This window comes from Protomyctophum bolini (genome assembly GCF_963924005.1).
Source record: "Protomyctophum bolini genome assembly, chromosome: 9".
NCBI lineage: Eukaryota > Metazoa > Chordata > Actinopteri > Myctophiformes > Myctophidae > Protomyctophum > Protomyctophum bolini.
The window spans coordinates 25,164,618-25,188,605 of NC_137870.1; the positions used below are offsets into that span (position 1 = coordinate 25,164,618).

General features: G+C 42.4%; 4 protein-coding genes across 6 annotated transcripts in view; 2 read left to right on the forward strand and 2 right to left on the reverse strand.

Moving 5' to 3' along the window:
• LOC308321530 (transmembrane protein 87A) overlaps positions 1-10,330 on the reverse strand; it is a 55,819-nt gene extending 45,489 nt beyond the window's left edge. For all 3 annotated transcript variants that reach the window (XM_080772466.1, XM_080772465.1, XM_080772464.1), the window contains exons 1-7: positions 10,179-10,330; positions 6,614-6,689; positions 4,705-4,808; positions 3,393-3,515; positions 2,244-2,300; positions 1,788-1,853; positions 279-423 (exon numbers count right to left, since the gene is read on the reverse strand). In XM_080772466.1, the coding sequence (XP_080628592.1) occupies positions 279-423; positions 1,788-1,853; positions 2,244-2,300; positions 3,393-3,515; positions 4,705-4,808; positions 6,614-6,689; positions 10,179-10,286 (679 nt within the window). In that variant the 5' untranslated portion in view covers positions 10,287-10,330. The remainder of the gene's footprint in view (positions 1-278; positions 424-1,787; positions 1,854-2,243; positions 2,301-3,392; positions 3,516-4,704; positions 4,809-6,613; positions 6,690-10,178) is intronic.
• Positions 10,331-12,898: 2,568 nt separating this feature from the next.
• LOC308321797 (nicotinamide phosphoribosyltransferase-like) lies at positions 12,899-14,584 on the forward strand (the record flags this gene model as incomplete). The annotated part of the gene is made up of 1 exon (XM_080772887.1): positions 12,899-14,584. The coding sequence occupies one exon, from the start codon at positions 12,899-12,901 to the stop codon at positions 14,582-14,584; it is 1,686 nt and encodes a 561-aa protein (XP_080629013.1).
• Positions 14,585-20,049: 5,465 nt separating this feature from the next.
• On the reverse strand, positions 20,050-21,414 carry LOC308321798 (inward rectifier potassium channel 2-like; the record flags this gene model as incomplete). Its single annotated transcript, XM_080772888.1, has 1 exon — positions 20,050-21,414. The coding sequence occupies one exon, from the start codon at positions 21,412-21,414 to the stop codon at positions 20,050-20,052; it is 1,365 nt and encodes a 454-aa protein (XP_080629014.1).
• A 468-nt stretch (positions 21,415-21,882) lies between these two features.
• LOC308321586 (NADH dehydrogenase [ubiquinone] 1 alpha subcomplex subunit 10, mitochondrial-like) lies at positions 21,883-22,953 on the forward strand (the record flags this gene model as incomplete). Its single annotated transcript, XM_080772540.1, has 1 exon — positions 21,883-22,953. The coding sequence occupies one exon, from the start codon at positions 21,883-21,885 to the stop codon at positions 22,951-22,953; it is 1,071 nt and encodes a 356-aa protein (XP_080628666.1).
• Positions 22,954-23,988: the final 1,035 nt, after the last annotated feature.

Sequence of the window (23,988 nt, forward strand, 5' to 3'; positions counted from 1 at the left end):
GGACAGAAAAATATATATAACAAAATATTAAATGTGTCTGATGATTTCTTTGTATATTTTAAGTTATTTGTCATATCATCCCTGTGCAATTTGTGATTACGAAGCCTAAAAGACAATATTTGACCAGACACCAGATGAAACATTTTGTGCCAGGTGCCACCATACAATATTTGTGTTAAAATATATTAAAATAATGTCAATATGTCAATCGACCCCCTGGCAATTCTTCAAGGAGAACCACTGCTGTACTGTGCACGTGCGTGTGCGTGCACACTCACACTGCATGCTCCAAGGAATGGGTGTTGGGCCTGGATCGGGGGCTCTGCTCTTGTCTTTAACCTCCACGATACGGAGAATAAACATGTACGGCCCGTCCTCCCAGCTCTTTGCTACCTGGTCTGAATGAGGGTGTTCCCCTGCCATCTACAACACACATACACACAGAGTTGGAATACACAGCGACAATAGACAAGAGGCAGAACACACAGCTGCGTTGGCGAGGTGTAAGGAAACAGGACAGGACACCTGAAGAAGTAACAGCTTTGATGAAAGAAAACGTCAAGATATCAATTGTCTCTTTTCATTACGATGAAGGTTCTGTGATAGTGTTTAGTTTACATGAGCCATCCATGAAGGGTTAGGTTACAGTGTGCCATAAAACAGCAGCCATTTTGTGGACTCTACAACCCTGAGAACCACTGCTCTACAATGTTCAGTATATCAAAGTGTCTTGTGTTGTCTGTTGGGAGCATAGCATCTTTATGCCTATTTGCAAACCGGCACTGGTTTGTTCTGGTTTGTTCGAACAAGATGTTCGATGGAATGCAATGAAATCAGTGAGAGCAGGCAGGACAACAAGCTTATGAATAAACACTATCTCTTAAAGGAGAATATCATGCTAGAATGCTTTCTTATCTTTCTCACCTTTCTTTGTAGTTGTTACGTCCCCACCAAAGAGGTCCAGGTGTTTTTTTGTGCAAAAACTCCTGATTGGCTATTTTCCCTACCATAAGCCCTCAATGAATTGCATTGCATTGAATGGGAATTGAATGGGGCTATGGGGTGTTATGCTAATTCGCTTATTTCCATCGAAATAAGTAGTAAAGTGTGCCGCTTGGGATATTATTTACATTATGAAGAGAGGATATATACAAAAAATATATAATTTTGAGTGATGGAAATAAGCGAATTAGCACAACACCCCATAGCCCCATTCAATTCCCATTCAATTCAATGCAATTCATTTAGGGCTTATGGTAGGGAAAATAGCCAATAAGGAGCTTTTGCACAAAATAACACCTGGACCTCTTTGGTGGGGACGTAACAACTACAAAGAAAGGTAAGAAAGCCTTTTAGTATGGAATTCTCCTTTAATGATTGCAACCGTTGTTAAATAAAACAATCTGTGACTGACAGATCGGTGAGATCCAATCAGGGCGTGTGCAAATCTCTGAAAAGATTTTCCAACTGACTTCAGTTCATTCGACAATATCTGACAGGTCACATTCATTATAAAATATTGTTTGTTCATGGTCCAGTCGACTCAAAGTCAAGATTTTAAAATAAATGGTGTGTTTTTCGAAAGACTAAATCAGAAATTGCTGTCAAAATGAACACTGGTCGGCTCTCATTCTATTCAATGCATTCCGTTGAACATCCCAATTAGCATCCGAGTGCCTCTATGGCACATGCTACGGGGTAGCAACATCCAACACCTAATTCTTCACATTTCCTTGGGTTTCATGAGGTGGTATGACAGTGAGGCTGTATGCCATAGCAGTCCATACCTTGGGCTTTGGAGGCTGCGGCACCACATCTCTCCTTTTCCTGCTTGCAGTTTTCCCTGTGACAGGCTGACAGAGAGACGGCAAGACAGGAAGAAACAGGATATGACTTACTTATGCTGCGGTCATCATATTAGCATTAAGACACGGACATGTTTTTTTTTTTTGTCTTAAATCTTTCTGATGTTTGCCTACAGTAGCCTACATATCAGTTGAATGTGATGCGAACAACACATTAATTACATTAACATTTTGTATCGACATCATGCATCAACAAACACGGGGAGTATGTATGTATATACAGTAGATTAAGCAGTCAGTTGGGAGGGAGGAAAATATGTTAAAAGCATTGATACATACTTGGTACTCTGGTTGTTCAACATTCTTTATGTCTTGCTGCTGATGTTTTTGAATAGTATTGTGTATATTTGTCTATCATAAATGTTTTAGATCACTCACCTCTTCCGGTTGCACATCTGTCAGCATGGTGGGCGGGTCAAACTCAAGCACGCTTAGCTGAGGGGAAAGAACAACAACTGTATTGCACTACATGTTGTTGTATAACCCATTAAGACCTGATTATGCAAAATAATATGTCTTCTGAAAAACCAATGTTGCTATATATCAGTGGTTCTGACAACACACACACACACACACACACACACACAAACACTAAGGCTGTCCTCGAACATTCGGGGGTTCGAACGTTCGCTCGTTAGGGTTGGCACTCGAATCTTAATTAATGGGCTTGAACCATTTGTTTTTTTGGGGTTTTTTTTAACTCAAAAATATATCTCTCAATAAATCCCACTGTTGGAAATATCTTGTCTTATTAATACCATTTTGGATTTATATAGGCTTTTATAAGATTTAGATGTACCTTAACCCTTATTTCACTGATAGTCTATGCAATGTCGCCCCCATAGGATCTATTTATGAATTGCAGCCTGGTTAAAAGCACTCTGTTCGAAATTAATTAGAAACGAATGGTTCGGATATTCGTTTGAAAATTCCTGCCGTAATTCGAGTCCTAAAAACAGGGCTAGGGTAACACACACACACACACACGTGTTTTTGTTTTTTTCTAGCATCTAAACTAATGTTCATGAGTGCATGGTTAGGCACCTTTTATATCTTATCTAAGGCACAATTTGAATATGTAGATATGTTGTACTTTATACTGTGGTTACTTTGCGTATGCCCCGTTTGATGTGTATGTATCGTAGCAGCATATGACATCAGGGTATAACTGGTACAACTAGCTCTCAATTATGACGTAATAAAGATGTGGATTAAAGGACCCAATGCCAGGGTGTAATTGGTTTTCGATGGTGATGTAATGACGATATACATGTTTTAGTGTCGGGAAGATTAAAGGTAATGCCCCTATGTATACATGTATGTAATCTGACACCACTGCCATATCAAGCACAATTACGTCATACGCTCGCACGGCGCATACACATCAAACAGCGACATACACATCGAAGCACTGGACGAAAACTATTACTTGCGCGCTCTGCTTGCGCAAGTAATAACTTCCGGGTATGATGATGATGTCACGCACATACCCTCCGTTATACTACTTATTGTCATGGTTTGTGTTACCAGATCAGGGTTGATGATGTTGGAGGAACAGTTGATCAGGGGGTACTGGTGAAAGACGTAGAAGCCACTTCCTCCTTCCTTTATGACGTCTGTAGACCTGAAGTAGCTTCCTACCCTCTGTGGCTGCAGGGAGGAAAGCAGACCAAAGCACATACTGTACAGTGCATCCGGAAAGTACTCACACTCCTTCACTTTTAGTCTTTTACCACATTTTGTTTTGTTACAGCCTCATTTCAAAATGAATAAAATTCGGTTTTTTTCCTCATCAATCTACACACAATACCCCATAATGATGAAGTGAAACTGGAAAAACACATGTACATAAGTATTCACACTCTTGACTTAGTACTAAGTTGAGGCACCTTTGGCAGCAATTACAGCCTTAAGCCTTTTTGGGAATGATCCTACAAGCTTGGCACACTTGAATTTGGGGTATTTCCCCCCTTCTTCTCTGCCGATCTTCTCAAGCTCTGTCAGGTTAGACGGGGAGCGTCGCTGCACAGCTATTTTCAGGTCCTTCCAGAGATGCTCAATGGGGTTCAAGTCTGGGCTCTGGCTGGGCCACTTAAGGACTTTCACAGAGTTTTGCTAAAACCAATCCTTCGTTATCTTAGCTGTGTGCTTGGGGTCGTTCTCTTGTTGGAAGGTGAATCGTTGACCAAGTCAGAGGTCCTGAGCGCTCTGGAGCAGGTTTTCATCCAGGATGTCTCTGTACACTGCTCCATTCATCTTTCCCTCTATCCTGACAAGTCTCCCAGTTCCTGCCGTTGAAAAACATCCCCACAGCATGATGCTGCCACCACCATGCTTCACCGTAGGGATGGTATTTGCCAGGTGATGAGCGGAGCCTGGTTTCCTCCAGATGTAACGCTTGGCATTCAGGCCAAAAAGCTCTATTTTGGTTTCATCAGACCAGAGAATCTTGTTAATAATGGTCTGAGAGTCGTTTACTGTAAGTGCATTCTGGCAAACTCCAAGCGGGCTGTGACGCCCGGCTGTCATGTGCCTTTTATTGAGGAGAGGCTTAGGTCTGGAGGAAACCAGGCACAGCAAAAAATAAATAAATATATAATAATAATAAATAATTCCTCCATCCTGGATACTGGATAGCATTAGCCTGTCCAACATTTACTCTGTTTGTTTACACACCACTGGGTAGCTACAGTAGTTAGGAAGCACAACAGATCAGACAGATTCAGCACCTCGATTAGAAATATTAAACATATTAGCACGTTGACCATTTGCTATAAATAACACCGGCTGTGTAGATGACAGCAGAAGCCAGAACAAAACAGAAGAGAAAGGGTCTTACATCAAGTCCATCCAGTTGAAAGACTTCATCAGAACAATGGGAGTTCCTGAGATACCAGGAAACATTCAGCTGGACAGGAGAACTGCCACACGTCTCTGACGTCCCTGGAAAACACACACAGGTACACAGTGGACCACTAGCTTGATCATTATGAGCCTATCAGCTGTCAGTATAGGGCCGTAGGAAAGGGTTAGTAGTGTCAACACCTTAAAACAAAGGCTGGTGGCGCCTGGGATCGAACAGGGGACCTCCCAAATCTAAGACCACTGCCGCCCCCGAGCTGAGGTCATCTTGTTATATACACATAGGGCAGGGTGATATGACCTCAAATGTAATCAATATCACTGTAAATTTCAAACTTTTGCCTAACTTTTGCATAAATAAAACGTGAAAATAGCAGCTCTATATGTTCAACGCATTGCGATGTAACAAGTTGTGAGCTTGTAGATCGCCTAGTTTTTCATGCATCCATTGCACAACAAAGTATAATACAGGTGATTAATCAGACAAATCTATTTTTAATCAATCAATTACAATATTTTCATGTTGATTTTCTCCAAGAAAAAAACTATTGCTTCTCAATTATCCGATTAATCTACATGAGCAAGATGAAGGTAGATATTGGTTGAGTTCAAGATTTCGGCATTGATACATTTTCAGTCAAATGCCCAACCCTACTCTCGTTATAGAATATATACATACAAGCACATACATGCACACATACCAGACCAACAGACATCTCCAAGGTAAATATTCTACTTTTACTCCACTATAATTACTTGAAAACTTTTGTTACTAGATAGTAGCTTTGTAGATTTTTATTATTATTACAAAACTACTTATATATCTGGCAAGTTGAATATAGACGATCTATAAGCTCACAACCTTGTAGATCTGCTATTTTCAAATTACTTTTTTCAATATTAATTTTATAGTTTATACATTTATGTAAAAATAACCACCTCATCTGCTGAAAAAACTTAAGTGAGGTGCTGGAGTCAAAGGGATATTAAGGTAATCTCAGCACACTCAGATCGGCACACAATCAAAGCAAAATAAATACTGTGCGCAGATCCGAGTGTGCAGAGCTTCCCTTTCTTTTTGAGTGGTGCAACCACTCCAAGGAACAGCTTTGTCCCTATGGGACTATGTTACTATGGGACTATGTTACTATGTTTAGAGTTTAGGGGGTGCTGTTGCACCACTCGCTTCAGACTGGTCAGATTTTTCTCATTATAGTTTATACATTTGAAAACTGGGACCTTCTGCACAATGAGTACTTTTTCTTTTGGTAATTTGAATATAAGTCAATAATGTTGTACTTTAAGAGTTTTTTTTTTTTTTTTTTATATATTTTTTTTATCCCACGATTTTGTAACCCATTTTTCACCCCTGTGTCAATCATCTAATGTGATCCTGGGCTCTACACACCCTCCGCCAACCTGGGGAGAGCAACGGACTTAACTCATGCTTCCTTCATGCTTGAGTGTCCAAGTTGCTCCTTTACACCTGACAGGGGGGAGTTTCCCTGGTTGGACGTAGCGCGTGGAAGGAACACGTTATTCCAACCAGTTCCTTTCCCCTCCATCAGGCGCCCCGGCTGGACAGGGGGAGGCAGTTTAGAGACCAGGATTACTGCATGTTTTTGTGAGGGTACCTACCCTAGGGGACACGGGGAGAACATGCAAACTCCACACAGAAAGGCCCTTTCGCCAACCCCGCCTCGGGTATGGGCACTGATGACGCGGAGGAGGAAACACGCCGCCAGCACCCACAGCGCCCCGAGCGGGAATCGAACCCAGGACCTTCTAGCTGTGAGGCTAGCTGTGAGTACTTTAAGAGTTTTTTAATAGGGTATTGATACTTTTACTTAAGTAAAAAAAATAGCACTTCTTCCATCACTGCTTACCTTTGAGTTTGATGTAGGTGTTGTTGAAGAGCGTCTTAGTGAAGAGGAAAAACGACTTGTGTAACTTGAGTGTCTCCTAAAACACAAGTGACACAGACAGACTGAATCATCACACTACTGCTGTTTCAAATTAAATGGAAGAGGAGAGACATTTTGGGCATTAACCATAGAATTAGAATGACCATGTAGGCCGGGATTAGAAAATGATCACCAGATCATGTAGCCAGTCACAAACCATTAATTTCTAGCAAATACAGTCTGGCATTTGGCCAACACTTGCTAATTTAAAAAGCAGATAAAGTGAATGGTAAGAAGAAATCACAGTGGAGAGCACACAGAAGCAATTGTACACAATTTCTATATATTACATATAATATCATCGTGGAAATGATAAACTATTTCATTCAGGTTGTGTTTACTCATTTTTATTTAATTTATTATGAAGAATTTGAGTTTTGCATTATTAACATAGTGATATAATTTTAGATTTAATTGACAAAGTAGCTGAACTACAAGTTATAGTCCGCATTTTGAGGACAGATCTACTTAATTGCTCAGATTTTCCTGTGGACTGTGATGTAACAGTCCACAAATTCCATATATGATAATGATATTACAATTTGCCAGCAGAGGTCTGTGCAGTCTGTGCAGGTGATTATTTTTCTAGGTGTTGGAGTTTGGAAGTGCTCGCTTTCAGTGAACGTCCTGCTGCCACCTGCATTTATTACTTGCAAATTAAAAAACAGGTGGTACGCAGGGCCATTGCATGATATCCAATGAGCACTTCCAAACTCCAACACTATTACCTGCAAAAACTTTGACAAAAGTAGCTCTTAACATGTCTACAGTGGATTAACAATTTGCAGATAGAAAGAGGATAAGTCATGCTTTAAATACAGCTGCAGAACAGAACATCTGTAGCTCCAGTCAGGCAGACTGGATTAAAAGGAAAGACCCTTGCTGGGCTATAAGAACATGACCCCCCCCCCCCCCCCCCCCCCACACACACACACACACATCTGAGAACTCCAGTCAAACCCCTCAAACATGAGGGATGCGGTCAGCTGTATGGCTGGCTCAGGGAAGAGGACGCCCCTGCCTTGCATAGTCTCGTGGGAGGCAAATCTCAATGATTGGGCATGGGACACAAGCTAAGGCTTGATCACCCTTTAGCTGGCCACCTTTGATGAGGGTGTATAGTGTTGGAAGGCCGAAACACCCGCTGATTCAAAGGCACACTACTGAGGATGTGTCCCAAAATTGACATCATACCCTAGTTGAAATACACCTCCTAATGCCACTCTTAACATCAAGGTAATCTCATGTGAGCCCACACCATCTATTGGCACAATGGACAGTCTAACATCACGTCCCGTGTTTTATGATTCTTTAAATACAGCTGCAGAACAGAACATCTGTAGCTCCAACAGTTTAGAAGATAGAGCCATTTTTGAAGACAGTAGCGGTTATTTTTAAACGGGCGTCCCGGATAGAGAATTTCTCACAGTTCCCAAGTTGTTCATATTAGCCAAGAACAGTAGAGATATTCTCTCCTAAATGAAGTGCACATTCACATAATATGGGATGAATAAGTCGTGGTTAGACATAACCACTAACCAGAGAGATATTGGCCATGCTACAATATTTGGAATAGTTTTGGGGGCTTTGGACTGACCAAGTTATCCATGATTATTAATTAAAACAAGTACCGTTGGGATTTCAATTCCCAGATGAAAGCGAACTCCGTCCTCAGTCCTCATGCACACCTATCAGGCAACCAATGCCCAAGCACTGGGCACTAGAACGCTCGCCTCAAAACGGTCAACTGGGCGTACAGGCCAAACTGCTCAGCCTGGTATTCCTAAATGTAACCTAAAGTAAACCTACAGTATGCTTAAACGGTTACATTTGACCTTCTTCCTAACCTTAACCTCAGTAAAACAGTGCCAAAACAAAACCTAACCCTGTTCCTAAACACCGGTAAAACTATGCCTAACCTTAAACTTATTTTTCAGTAAAAACACCAGTAAGACGCGCAAACGCGGGAAGCGAACGCAGCTGAGACCCTGCAGATCATGTCTGTCTGTCTGTCTGTGTGTCTGTCCCGCTGTTACTGTATATGTGGACCTGGCCCCACCGAGTGGTTGGCTTGGCGTTGGCGTGAGGTGACAAGTGGGCGGGGGAATAAAATAGGGTGAGCATGTTTTAAGGCGAGCCTTCCAGTTACCGAAGCAGCTGCCCGATTGTCTATATAGGAAAAATTGCCTTTTTTATGGGTACAACATAATTGATTTAATTTATATATATATATATATATATATATATATATATATATATATATATATATATATATATATATATATATATCAAACCACAGCTGCTCTGTCCACCCTGATTCAATACAAAGGTTATGTCCTTTTGTTTCCCCCTCCTGATATGAGTGGTGGGCTTATACTTCATTGTCAACAAGAATTAAAATAACTGTCGCACTCAACTCAAAAGTCTTCAGAGTGTGATTGGGTGACATCCTAAAAGGCATAACAATAACAAATGATTGTCACGACTGAAACAAATCGTAGTGTATCTAATCTAAACACTGAATAACACACAAGCAGATGGAAGCAAATGTGTTTCCTCAACATTTCAGAAAGTTTACATTCCCCACCCAGAAGAGAATTCACCCAGCTGAAAACCGCAAGGTGCTCTTCAAACGGTTATACAAAATATTGAAATGGAAAATATTGCAACCCTGTGCGAGATCTCTCTGATTGGGGAATAGAATTAGATAGTTCCCATAAGCTCTTGCTTAAGTTCTTTAATTCTAACATCCGTTATACAGTATGTCATATTACGAATGATGTGTTAGAAATAACATATACTGTCACTGTGAATGTTAGCATATATTATTAAGGCACAGTCAGTGACTGTTATCAGAATCAAATGCTATGATTGTGATTGTATTACCTAGCGCAATTACAGTATGTATACCAATCACAATTATATTCGAATTGGTGATTGCATTTGTCATACTGTGGTGTGATTGGCATCATCATATTGTACTAGCCCAAGATTTAGACTCTCAGAGTTTTCTAAATCTTGGGGCTAATATTGTACTGCGATTTGATAGGAGCGGCTATTAACAACACCAGAGAGCCGAGGCAACATAAAGACAGCCATTCACACGGACGGTTAATCATTCAAAGTAGTTTACCGGTATGACTATGAACAAATGTGAACAAACCGGCTTCCATCAAGCGAACTTTGTTTACATGTCACATCATGAGTGAGTGTACACACAAGTGACACAACCAAGGCAGACAGACAGACAGTAGCAAACGTTAATCGGCGGCAATGAGTCTTTCTGCACTATAGGACACACAATTAAATTAAGGTTTATATAAGAAATGATAATAACGTTGAGCTGTGTGATTAAAGCTATAAAGCTAACAACAACAACACCAACACTGTAATGCCGGATGTGTAGCCATGCTACGTCAGCACCAGCGACACACAACAACGCAGACAGTCACACATCGTCCCCGACACCACCGTCCACGACACTCACGCTATTGACGTCCAGGACCCACTTGCCCGGTTCCGAAACGGCATTTGACGTCCTGAGAACGCCCATTAGAAGCAGCAGCAGCCTGGCCCAGCACACAGAGCTCGCCATTTCTAGCAGCCGCCAGCCAGGAAACAGCTTCCCCGGAACACAAATACAACCACTTCACTCACTACAAGCGAGGCGAGTGAAGAAGCAGTGTTGCCAGATTGCGTCAGAGAAATAAGCAACCACTGGTTTGAAATGTTTATTTTACATTATGTAGAATGGGTACATTTCAAACGAAAGCACAAGTCACTAAAATACAATACAAAACACAAAAACTATGAAAACAAGCCCACAAGAAGTGACTCGGCTTTTTTTTTTTTTTTTTTTTTAAGTATTGGGGGGAAAAGTGACAAATGTGGAATCTGGTATTCATGGATGTGGACTGGGGAGTCCACAAAATATTTGTAGATGTATGGGTGGACAAATAGGCCTACCGGTACATGGGGTTCCTTGACATGGAAATGTGTGTGAATCAGTAGTTTAAAACAACATTATGAAACAATAGACAAGTGGGATTTCTGAAAAATGTGAATGTTAGAGGCATTTTGGGGTAAAAGTGGGGAACCAGGGTATTTAACATTTAATAATGTTTCTCTAAAGGTCTACTAAACCACAGTCGCCTAAGTGTAACCCTTTAAATAGCCTATGAATAGCCTTTAAATAGTATTGAATAGTGATGCAGTTTGCACTTTGTGGAGATTTAAACAGCCACAAGATGGCAGTGTTATACATGGAATTACAGTCTGCCTGACTGCTTCCATAATAAATCTTGTGGCTTTGCAGTGGTTCTCAAACTGTGGTCCAGAGACTCCAGGGGCCAGCTATATTATTGATAGATACTGTATGAACCTGTGTGATAGTGAAACAGCTGAAACTCATGTTTAACATCTAGATGGCTTGCCCAGGCACACACAATGAATGAATGAATGAATGAATGAATAAAAAAATAAAGAGAGAACAGATCTGCTATTTTCACCAAATATATACCCTGGAGCAGTATGGGTTTGCGCCCCAGCCTGCATCCTCCGTGAGGAGGAAGCCCAAAAACCTTCGATGAGGCCTTTAGGAGGGCCATTGCGGCTCAAGAATCCACCACTCCTGAATGAAGTGTCTGGTGCTGGGCCTGGGAGTCTGGTGCAACGCACAGGTTCCTAACTATACTCCTGGTGAGAGCAGGAGTGGACCTGGTGAGACTTAGGAGGGGCCCAGACAGAAGGCAACCCAGAGAGCCTAGTCCCTCCACATACCAGAATTGTACCTCTCAGTCCCGGCATAGTAGTTCCGGAGTGGTTCCAACGGAATGTGCGGCCCTGTCTTTCCCTAATCCCTAGTGGGTCTGATCGAGTTGTAGCTACTGGGATGTAAATCAGGACTTGATCATGGCAAATTGCAGCTAGTTTCCACCCTCATTCCATTAACTTAATGGCAAGATGTGTGCATATGGATTGAGTATTCAAACATTGGTACTCTGACCATTTTGTCAGCTCCAGATAGAGCCATGTTCGAATTAGCGGTTATTTTGGGGTATTTCGACCATGATTTCTCAGAGTTCCCTGGGGTCATATTTGTCAAGAACAGTTGAGATATTCTCTCCTAAATGAAGGGCATTGTGCATACATATCTTAGCCAGGTCTTCTACTAGTACCAGTAAGACGCGCAAACGCGGGAAGCGAACGCAGCTCGTACATTTTTGGGGTTTTTTAAGATTTATTTTTAAGTTATTATTTTTTTAAGTTAAGTTATTTTTAAGTTAAGTTTTTAACTTAGCCATAACCATATAAGGAGTCCCCAAAGCAGCTATACGTCCAAATATGGAGTGTGTTGCATCAATCACAAACAAATCACTCAGCTCCATATATGGGCACAAAAGCGGGACAGACAGACACACACACACACACACACACACACACACACACACACAGACATGATCTGCTAGGTCTCATAGTAAGTGCTCAATGCGTTCGCAATCAATATTGGTCACAATAGGGCCAGTGTGCACTCGTTTCAAGGTGCCACGAATGAAAAGCATAGGTCAATTATGTCAGCACTGTGTCTCAGACTCTCAGTTACAATTGTGACAGTAAAATTCTGGATTTTATAGTCTTTTAACTAAAATGTCAGTTAAGTTCTAGTAATTATAGTAATATAGTAGTTTTAGTAATCTGAAATATTTACTTAATCTACAATTGATTTTGTCGACTGAGTGATTTTACACCGGCGCTATAGTCATTCAACAGTGGGCATTCATAGTGTGTCTGTCTGTATTGGCATTCCGAGGCCAGTCTATGACATCCACTGTCTATGATGCACTGTGATGTCAGTGCTGCGAGGTAGGCATTTCCATATTTGGGAAAAACCTGGCACTCAGGGGTGAAATGGTCAAAGTATTTTGAGGCCGGTCTGTGACAGGAGTCTATGACTGACTGTGACATATACATGTCCATATTTGGGCATAATCCAGGCACACAGAGAGACACGCACATATGCAAAGCCACTGACAACCTCAACTTTACATAGTCGACAAAGGGCATCTACGCAAATTGTGTGACATCACTCGTGAGACCAGAGTTCAAGGTCAGTATATAAATTGTGGCAGATTGGTTCCTTCTGGATCTTGTTGAGAAGGAAGACAGTAGTAGTTGAAGTTAATATTGAACAGCTGCTGCGCCTGAATAATGGAAACGGCAAGGTTGGAACACAGAGATGTCGACTTCAGCATACTGATGGCGACTGATTCTTACAAGGTAACGCATTACAAGCAGTACCCTCCCCACACCAGTAAGGTGTACTCCTACTTTGAGTGCCGCGAGAATTGGACAGACCCCGCCAAGAACAGAAAAGTCAAGTACGATGAATCCGTCTTCTATGGACTACAGTATATTCTCCACAAATATCTCAAAGGGAAGGTTGTGACTCCAGAGAAGATCCAGGAAGCCAAGGAAGTGTACAGAGAACACTTCCAGGATGATATCTTCAATGAGAAAGGCTGGAACTACATCCTGGAGAAACACAATGGCCACCTGCCCATAGAGATCAAGGCTGTCCCCGAAGGCAGTGTGATTCCTCGAGGCAACGTTCTGTTCACAGTGGAGAACACAGACCCAAAGTGTTACTGGCTTACCAACTGGGTGGAGACCATCCTGGTCCAGATCTGGTACCCCATCACCGTGGCCACCAACTCCAGAGAGCAGAAGAAGATTCTAGCCAAATATCTCCTGGAGACATCTGGGAACATGGAGGGCCTGGAGCACAAACTGCACGACTTTGGCTACAGGGGAGTGTCTTCGCAAGAGACTGCCGGCATAGGAGCGTCTGCCCACCTGGTCAACTTTAAGGGAACAGACACAATAGCTGGCATTAGCATCATTAAGAAATACTATGGCACTAAAGATCCCATGCCTGGGTTTTCCGTCCCCGCTGCAGAGCATAGCACCATCACAGCGTGGGGCAAGGATCATGAGAAAGATGCCTATGAGCACATAATGAAGCAGTTCCCCAGCATTCCTGTTTCCATCGTCAGTGACAGCTATGATATCTACAATGCCTGTGAGAAGATCTGGGGGGAGGAGCTGAGGAGTGTAATAGAAAGCCGTGGTGCAGATGCCCCCCTGGTCATCCGACCAGACTCTGGAAATCCTCTGGACACGGTCCTGAAGGTCTTGGAGATTCTAGGCAAGAAGTTCCATCCCACTGAGAACTCTAAAGGTTATAAGGTTCTACCTCCGTATATCAGAGTCATTCAAGGGGATGGAATTGATATTAACACCCTGCAGGAGATTGTGGAAGGCATGAAGCAACACGGATGGTCCATTGAGAATGTAGCGTTTGGTTCGGGAGGAGCCCTGCTGCAGAAACTGTCTCGAGATCTGCTCAGCTGTGCGTACAAGACTAGCTACGTGGTCACTAACGGCCTGGCGGCCAATGTGTTCAAGGATCCGGTGGCACAACCTAACAAGAGGTCAAAGAAAGGTCGCCTGTCCTTGCACAGGATGCAGAGCGGAGAATTTGTCACGCTGGAAAAGGGAAACCGAGACCTTGGGGAGTACGGTGCGGACCTGTTGCAAACAGTGTTCCAAAATGGAAAAATCATGAGGACGTGCACGTTTGATGACGTCAGAGACAATGCCAAGCTCACAGATAGAGATATTGGGCTTCCCGGTGGTACGGCGGAAAGTGTCCTGACCCCCACCGTCGGTTTGAACCCTCCGCGGTGCATCCCGCTCTGCCAGACGCAACAACGGACACAGCCGGCAGGAGAGGGTGATCTCTGTCTGGTGACAGAGAGGTGTCACACTGGTGACAACTACGGCTTGGTCAGGGCGCCTGTTCAGCAGGGAGAAGAACTCAGTCGGCTAGTGTGATCCTCTGCGCACGTTACACCCTCTCTGTGTGAAAGTCCCACTGTCAGCTGAAGAGAAGCAGATAGTGACTTCATAGGTATCAGAGGGGTCACGTGATAAAATACACACTTCACATGGGAATGTTGCCAAGCAATGACGGTGTCTATCAAAATAGGTGATGAGCATAAACCACCGGTCAATGTTGTGTCCATAACATGATCAACTGAACACACAGTGACTATGTGTGTCGGAAGAGAAAAAGGAACGGAAAATATTTAAAAAGGACGGTAGGGATGCAACAGCAAATTGAACTAATCGATTGAATCGATGATCAAAAAAATGATAATAATCGATAATGTAATAAAATAATCGATCAATAATCTCTCCCTTTTTGGCATGCCATTAGATTAAAATATTTCCAAAAATTAAAATAGCTGACGTACAAGTTTGCACGTCTCATCATGATGCATTGTGAGATTTGTTGTGCACACCGTTGTGCGACAAAATAGTAATTAATCGATTCGTTGATCATAAAACTTAAGAAAATATCTAAAAAGACGTTGCTTCTCGATTAGTCGAAAAAGTAATAATTGTCTATAAAATAATTGATTGTTGCAGCTGAGATGCTCTGAGAGCCCTTCATTCGAACCCATGTCCCTGTTTGTCCATTTCTGTCTCTTTACATCATGCATGTAACTACAATCTGTCCTATCCACAATGATGTTTTTCCCCATATATAGTTGTGGCTGCTGGGGGTAAGTTTCTCTATAGTGTTATAGCGTGTCCATTTGTCCGTCTATAATGTAAGGGATGGGACGCGTTGTGAGCTTGTACATTGGCTATTTCCCTATGACATCACATTTCACTATGGCCTTAATTCTGCCAAAAATAAATAATAATAATACATTATTTTGTTGTGGTCTGGCCATTTTCTAAATATTAAAAATATATATGGTCATATATGGGGACAAAAACATTAAGTTTCTCGCAATTTCTTGTGCAGCTTGCATGCTGATATAGCTCAATTTGTGAGACTAAACACATTGACATATACACACGCACACAGACCTGAATTTGCACTGTGGCTAGCGATTCAGAGGCTGGAGCTAGGCTAAGTAAAAAATAAATAAATCTAAAATCTATTTTCAGAAATAAAAAAATCACACTCGTGAAATCAATGATTCACATCACATTCTGTGCTCAACCAATCAAATCATCACTATGTGATGTGGTACACACAAACACACAAAGCTGGGCATTGGAGGGGCTAGCGCCCCTCAAAATACATTTCAAACAATTTTAAAGATAATTTTAAGAATAAAAAGCAATTCTTAAAAAAAAATCACACTCATGTGAAGCGTCATACATCATCATACATCACATTCCGTGCTCAGCCAATCAAATGATCTCAAATTTGATACACACTAACACACAAAGCTGGGCATACATCAACTTAAAAAGTAGGCTAGTAAACATGTAGAGCTAATAGTTTTACTAGCCTAGTAAAAATATCAGTCCCCCACAGGAGACATACTGTAGCAATGCAGTTGAGACGAATAACAGTCTAAGTCCACACTAATTTTCCATAATGTATAAATCATAGATAAGTGGTCAGGACAGCTAGGCCTTTTCAGGGAGGGGTCAGAATAAATTATGGACTCGGACTGTTATTCGTCTCAACTGTTTGTCACTTTATCTACTGCCACCATCTCTCAACTGTTTGTCACTTCATCTACTGACGCCATCTGAAGCGCACGATCAAGAGTGCTCTTTTCCCTTCGGGTTCAGTTGGGAACTGAACTTTCAAGAGATTAAGAAAAGGCCAGACACGTTGCTCTTGATTAGGATCATATGGACAAGGGTAGTCTTCCCAGGGATTAGGGCGGTTCAGGCCATCCCTCGGAATGGTCCACAGAATCTCCAGATTCCCGTCCACCGTTTGATCGTCAAAATACAACATCTGGTCAGGTTTGCTCTTCTTGTGTTCCTCCGGGACCTTGTCTTGATCAAATTTGTCTTTGCATGCTTTCATTAGAAGTTCCAACGGATTGTAGTTGGGCTCGCCGAGGTCGTAACATGGGAAAGTATCATGAGCCATCCTGTAAAAGTCACCAACTATTTCTTGTGTCAGGTCCTGTGGGTCTGGCCACATGTAGAGAACGTGTACTTCAATCCTGGCAGTCATCGCGTTCACGCGCTGGTTCCCCTTCGGTAGTATTCCTCGGTTGTACTGTGGCTGCTATATGTATACACAGTGGACGTTCAAGTCCGAATTCCTGACGTTGACTCTGACGTCACAACCCTCTAACGTCCGTCGTTCTCCTATAACGACATGCACAAATACAGTATAGCGCTCTGTTTGACCTATCAGAATGCACTGATTGACCAATCAGAATCAGTCTCTGTGATCTCAGGCCCCATAGGCCTACACACATTTCAAACACTCTGTGTTTACTATAGAACACAGCCATCAAACACAATGTTTGGTCAAACAATGTGACTCCCATTGGAAAAGCATTGTGGTGGCCATTAAACACAGACAATACACAGTGTGTTTGATATGTGTGTATGAGGCCTAAGAGCGCTGCCCATTTGAGCGGCCAAGTGTGGCTTTGTGTGTGCCCTCCTGTGACATCATGTGGCAGCCAGGTATATGGGCTTTTTACGGAACACTTTATTCTGTGTAAACGCTTTAGGTCAAGTCAATGGCAAAATACATTTACTATGACGAAGTGGGTGCCACAGTATGTGACACATGTGACCGTGACGTCATGTGGCAGTGGCAGCCAAGTCTATATGGACTATGATGACATTCATCATTTTGAATCTTTCTCCAGCGTGTGGCTTTGTGATGTCCCCCCGTGACTTCATCCTCATACATGGTCATCATGATAATGCGCCGCTCACCTAAGTATTTGACCTTTTTGGAAATGAGTCATTTTCCAAAGATAACTATTTGTTATTGATAAGTGTGAAGATGAAGCCACTGAGGTGTTCTGTTCACAAGCTATGGAGTCGATCTAAGACTCTATGTTTGATTAGCATGAGGCCGATGTTGACACAGCTATGGAGCTCTATGGAGTCCTTTTTCAAACAAATCTCTGATTGATAAGTGTGAGAACACTCAGGTGTTCTACTGTATAGTGACGCAGGCTATCACAGTCCCGAAATTAGTTTTCCTACAAATCAAGTTCTTAATCTGGGAGATAAGTGTGAGAATTATCATCGTCATGATAGAAGGCACCGCTCACTTCACATGAGTGTGATTTTATTAAAGATTGTACGGTACATAATCAATAACAAGCTGTAGTGTCTGATTCAGATACTATTGTTCAGACACGTTGAACACCATACTGTACATCTATAGGGCAGTTCCATCATAAAGACAAGAAATAATTGCTCCAGTGATTACTGAATAGATTAGAAATTGATCATTCAAAATATTCTCCTCATTGACTTACATTGTACGCTGAAAGTCAGTATGTAAACAAACACAAACAAAGTTGATGCAGACAAGCATCACCAAAACTCATAGGCCTACGGTTTTTGTTTTATATAAAAATGTTAACTTCCTGTTGATTTTACGATTTGAAGATGTGGATCTGGGTCTGCGGCTCCAGTCCGGGTTTTCTGTTAACATTTTTATTAAAAAAAAACAGTATGAGTTTTGGTGATGCTCTATAATATCTGAACCAACTTTGTTTGTTTGTTTGTTTACGTACTAAAAAGAGTGACTGAGAACTGTTTCAGCCTACAATGTAAGTCAAAATGAGGAGCATATTTTGAATTATCAATTTCTAATCACTGGAGCAATTATTTTTGATTTCTTGTCCAAAGTAAACCTCTACCAAAGTGGTCCTCTACATCAGTGGTCCCCAAACCTTTTTGGCCGTGCACCCCATTACCTCCTGACGACCTGACCTAGCTGACGCACCCCCAACAGTCCCGTTGTATTTGGCTGAAAGTTATATATTTTTTTATATGATTATGGCAAATAATCCCAGAATGTCACTGCACTGCACTGTCTGAGAGACATGCAGCTGCTGTATACTTTATATACCATAAAACCACCATTACCCCTTTCATGTCACGTACCCCGAGGGCGTTTGTGCGCCACACACGCACCAGAGTTTGGGAACCCCTACTTTACATGAACCTATTCTGGGGCATGTCATAATAACATTCTGTGAAAATAGGCTTAGCACTTATCTAAGCTCCCAGATTGGTTATTCTCACTCGCCCCTACTAATACTACTCCTATCCCTAACCCTAACCGCATGTGAAGCCACGTAGTCCTAATGGTATGACGGAATTATGGGCAGTGCCCACTGGACTCCGGTCAGCAATGTATATAGATAGTAGGTTTTGAGTGATTAACCTGTGTCTCAATAATGCAGGCCTCAACTATCAATCACATTTTACAGAGTGAAACTTGTATCATAATATATAGTGCAGTAGCCTACAGTACCCATTCCCAAAGAAAATTACCACATGTACAGTATGATGTGGGCCCAGGTGTGCCCCATTCGCACTGATGATCCTGTCCAGCTCCACTCTGCCATTAATTGTTTTCCAGCTGCACCCTGCCAATCCTGTGAGAGTGAGACCATACAACAAGCAAAGCAGTCAGGGTCATCATAGGGGATTTAATACTTTAGCATGTAAGGAGTTTTAATTTAATATGTAGGTAGAAAGAAAAATTCAGACGGTTAATATGTATGTATTTACCAAAACTAACAAAAACATCAAACAATTTCATATATATTTATACGTAGAAATATTGATATTATTTGGTGCATTGCTTATGCCACTGTGTATGAGGCCAGCCTGATATTATTTATTATTGTCAGGCATATGCCTATATGTGGTATGCCTGGACCGCTAGCCCAGCGGGCGCCCCTTTTGTAGTTATCCTTGAAAACAAACTACAAAATCAGATTAGGGTTTTCATTCATTCCTATTTGAGCCACAATTATTTCAACAGAATGACGTCCACGTGTGAATGGTGCATTTATATAGTGCCTTTTCCAAGGATTGTGCACATTCACCCATTCACACACACATACACTGATAGTGGAGGGAACCATGCAAGGCCCCAACCTGGTCATCAGGAGTATAGTCTCTTGTGGCCAGACTGTTTCATATATAGCATTCGGAGATTGTGGAATAGTCGTCTTGGCTATACACGTGACGAGACTACATCAGGAGCACTAGGACACGAACTCTGGGGGAGCGTTTCCCAAGCGGCCACTCTACCTCCTGAGCCACTGCTGCCCCACATGTGTACAAGGGCTCCAGGAAAAGTACCATACATGAGCCCTACGTGACCTTGTTCTTCATGTCTTCATTCTTCTGCTTGGCAGAGAGAAAAGTAAACAAAGACGCTTTTTCTCAATTAGTTTGTATTCTCTTCTTCCTCCCTCTCCCATTAGTTTGTCTCCTCCCTGTGCTCTTCCTTAACAGTGCCTTCCTTTTCTCCTCTTTTCCTACACTTCCTCCAACCTCAGGAGTTCTATGATATTTATAGCCCCCTTATCTTTCTCTGTGTCTTTAAACTTGTCTTCTTGCAGGAGGGGCCTTTCAATCAGCTCATTCTTCTCCTTGATGAAGGTCTGGTTCATTTCCTCCAAGGAGGTGAAGGTCAATGGATCTTCGGCCAACGGTTCACGCTGGGCTTGAGTAGATGAAGATTGAATAGTGATGATGTCTATGCTCTTTGATTTGCCAAATAAATGCTTCTTCACCCGCCTCACAAAATGGGCACTTTTTCCTGTCCTATCCTCGTTCTCATAGCTGAAGGAGTAGGAGCTTGGCATGACATATTTTTTCTCTGCAATGTCCCTGGCACTGCACAGTGGGGTGCCCGGAACTTCGTACGTCTTATGAAAGCGAGAGTAGTCCACCCTGTAATAGTTTTTCTCCTCGAAGAGTATGGGCTCGAACCGGTGACCCCAGAGGATCTCACTGGCCAGGTAGGAGCTCCGGCACTGCGTGGTCATGCCAGTGGCCTCCACCATGCCCTCCAGGATGACCACTATTTCAAACTTGGACGTCTTCAACTCCTGCATGCTCATGTCATAGAAGGGGCTGTCCTTCTCAATCTCATGGACAATTATAATTGGAAAGACCAGAAGGATGCGGTCAAGTCCTCTGTCAAAGCCCACATCTATGTCCGTCTGGTAAAGGGGGATGTACTCCCCCTCAGCCGTTGTGCGGGATCTGAAAAGTTTTGCCTGCACATGTGCCTCCACCAGTTGACTCCTCCTGAGGTTGCCCACACGCCACATGAGGCACAGTTTGTTGTCCCTCATAGCCACCGTAGCATTGTGACTGAAAACCAAAGTTTCATTCCTATACTTAGGCTTGGCTATCTTTGCCATGACAGCGCCGATGAAGAACGCTTCAATAATGAAGCCAATTAAGCTTTGGGAGACAACAATGAAGACAGCGACGGGGCACTCATCTGTCATGTACCTGTAGCCGTAGCCAATCGCCGTCTGAGTCTCTAGGGAGAAGAGGAAGGCAGAAGTGAAACTTTTAATGTTGACAACACAAATGTGGGCATCACTTTCTAAATCCCCATGGAAGATTGCCAGCAGCCAGAAAACATAACCAAAGAACAACCATGACAGGACAAAGGCTAGGCAGAAAATGATAAGCAACCATCTCCAGCTAAGGTCCAAACATGTGGTGAAAATGTCAGCCAGATAACGCTGGCCCTTTTCACTGACGTTGACAAACTGCACATTACAGTTACCAGCCTTCTTCACAAATCTACTTGGAGGCTGGTGTCGTGTGTGCAGCAAATTGACGGTGCTTTTGCCGTTGGGAATGGCGGTTGTGGGAAGCATCATTCCTCACCTTCCTCGCCTTTTGTCTGGGACAGCAGTGTATGCTTTGGAAAGGTTTCTTGAAAATATGTTGGTAGATTTGAAACAGTAGGGTAAACACCCAAACGGGAATGCTGTTGGGAAAGGCAGCTCTTTACCTTTTATCCTATACCTTCAGCACCGATAAGTTTTCAATCTTTACTTATAGTATTTTTCAGTTCTAACACATTTATTGACATATTATCCGCAACACTAGTATTTTAATGATGTCATGATTGCTGTCATGATTGCTATGGTATCATAGTAAAATAAAATCCAATGCTGTTACTCTCTGTGTGTCTGTGACTGTATGGAAGACAGTATGACGTCACATCAACATGACATCACTGTGTCAATATTGTGACATCAGTTCATCAGATGTAAGTTCACCCTATGTACAGGGTTTGATTTGGGTTATGCTCTTGCTGTGTTTGGCGGACTGTAAACAACATGGCCTTGAGTCTGGTCCGGCTGATCGTCCCATCCAAAGCAGCCACGTTCAAAGCGGGGGCAGCAACACTACGGACGGCTGGTATCCACACAAGCTCAGAAAGGAGTCTGCGGTATGGCTGGTGGGCCTATGCCCTGGGTGAGAGGACAACACCAAGATTCAATGAGTTCAGTAAAATCATCTCTGTTGATGGCAACCTGGCCTCTGGGAAAGGGGCACTGGCTCAAAAGCTAGCAGACAAGCTGGGCATGCTCTACATGCCCGAGGCTGATACGTTCTACTTGGACAAGATGAATGGAGATAAAGAGCCCCTCCCTGTCAGGTTCAACGGGATGTGCAGTTTGGAGAAGTTCTACACAGACCCCAAGGCCGCTGATGGAAACTCCTACAGGCTGAAGCTCTGGATGTACACCATGAGACTGCTTCAGTACTCCAATGCTGTCGAACATTTACTCACCACAGGCCAAGGAGTAATCTTGGAGCGGTCTCCCTTCAGCGACGTTGTCTTCCTGGAGGCCATGTACAAACAGGGTTACATCACGAGGCAATGTGTGGAACACTACAATGAAATCAAAGGCATCAGCATCTGTGAGTTCCTGCCCCCGCATGCGGTTATCTATGTGGACGTGCCAGCTGAAGAAGTGCAAAAGAAGTTGCAACAAAGTGGAAAGGCATATCTTCAGAATGTGCCTCTATCATATCTGATGAGCATAGAGGACGCCTACAAGACATCATTCCTGCCCACAATCGGTGAAAATGCAGAAGTGCTGGCTTATGATACGACACAAGCACAAGACATTGACAAGGTGGCAGAAGACATAGAATATCTGAAGTTTGACAAAGGACCTTGGCTAGAGCAGGATGATGTCACTTACCACCACATGAGAATGCTGGTGGAAGACAAGCGGAAGGTGTTGAGCCTCGTCTGCATACCAAAGTTCCTGCCAGAAATCACCATAGGGGCTCATGAATTCGACCAAACCTACTACGCCTACAGATCGCTTCCTGGAAAGAAGTACGCACTGGGCTACAATGCTGACGTAGGGGACAAATACATCTGGCTGAAATGAAGGTGTAGATATGATGACTGTGAATCAGTGATTCTCAAAGTGGGGTCCTTGAAATGAAAAGGTTTGAGAACCACTGCAGTAAATTAAGTGACCCATCTGTAAGCTGGAAGGTTACCAGTTAGATCCCTGGGTCCTACATCAAATCAAATCAATCAAATTCTGCATTGATGCCATTAGCCAAAAACGTACATAATATGTACATAAACAACAATTTCACGTATACATTAACTCAAGTCTTTATTTATTTTTCCATTTATGTACATTATTTAAGATGATCAGGGCTGTGTGGTATATTGTAGTAGTATCGTTACTGTTATTGTTGGTAAAAGAAGCAAGCAGAGCTAACACAAACTTCCCGAAATCGACCGGAGCATGGCTGAACACTGTACAATACATGTATTTAGGCAACAGGAGTGATTTGGTATGACGATTTGGTATGACGCATTTTAATATTGTTGCCGCCGGGTAGAAACCTTGTATCTCCATATTTAAACGTTTATTATTTTTTTTGTGAACGAATGCCCTACTTTGTCATACTACAGTGTCACACAAAAGTAGCAAAAATAGCGGATCTACAACCTCACGAGTCACAAGACTCGTTGTTAGCTTGTACTTCTCTATTTTTGCTATTTAAATAATAATAAAATATAAAAGTTCTCCATTGGAACACGGGTCCTTTCTTCCATTTCCTGAAAAGTTACATTTTTGGACATTCAACTAAGGTTTCCACTGAGGGCAATATGCTTGTCAATCTTTATGTAGTCATGTGTAGCAATGATTATTTTTCCCTTTTCCATATTGTTCTGGCTGCAACCCAGCATAACATAATCAAGCAATCTCAGAATAAAATCTAAAATCTTTTGACATGGAAGTGCATTTTCAACAATGACTCTGATTTGATGCAGATCTGAAAAACATTGAAAAACTGTTTATCAAGAAAAGAAAGAGAAGAGAGAGGGGGAAAAAAGTCTGTTTCTGCACTCTGCAGACTTCTCTTCCTCCATTAGAACAGATCATTTAGTTTATCGAGCTAGG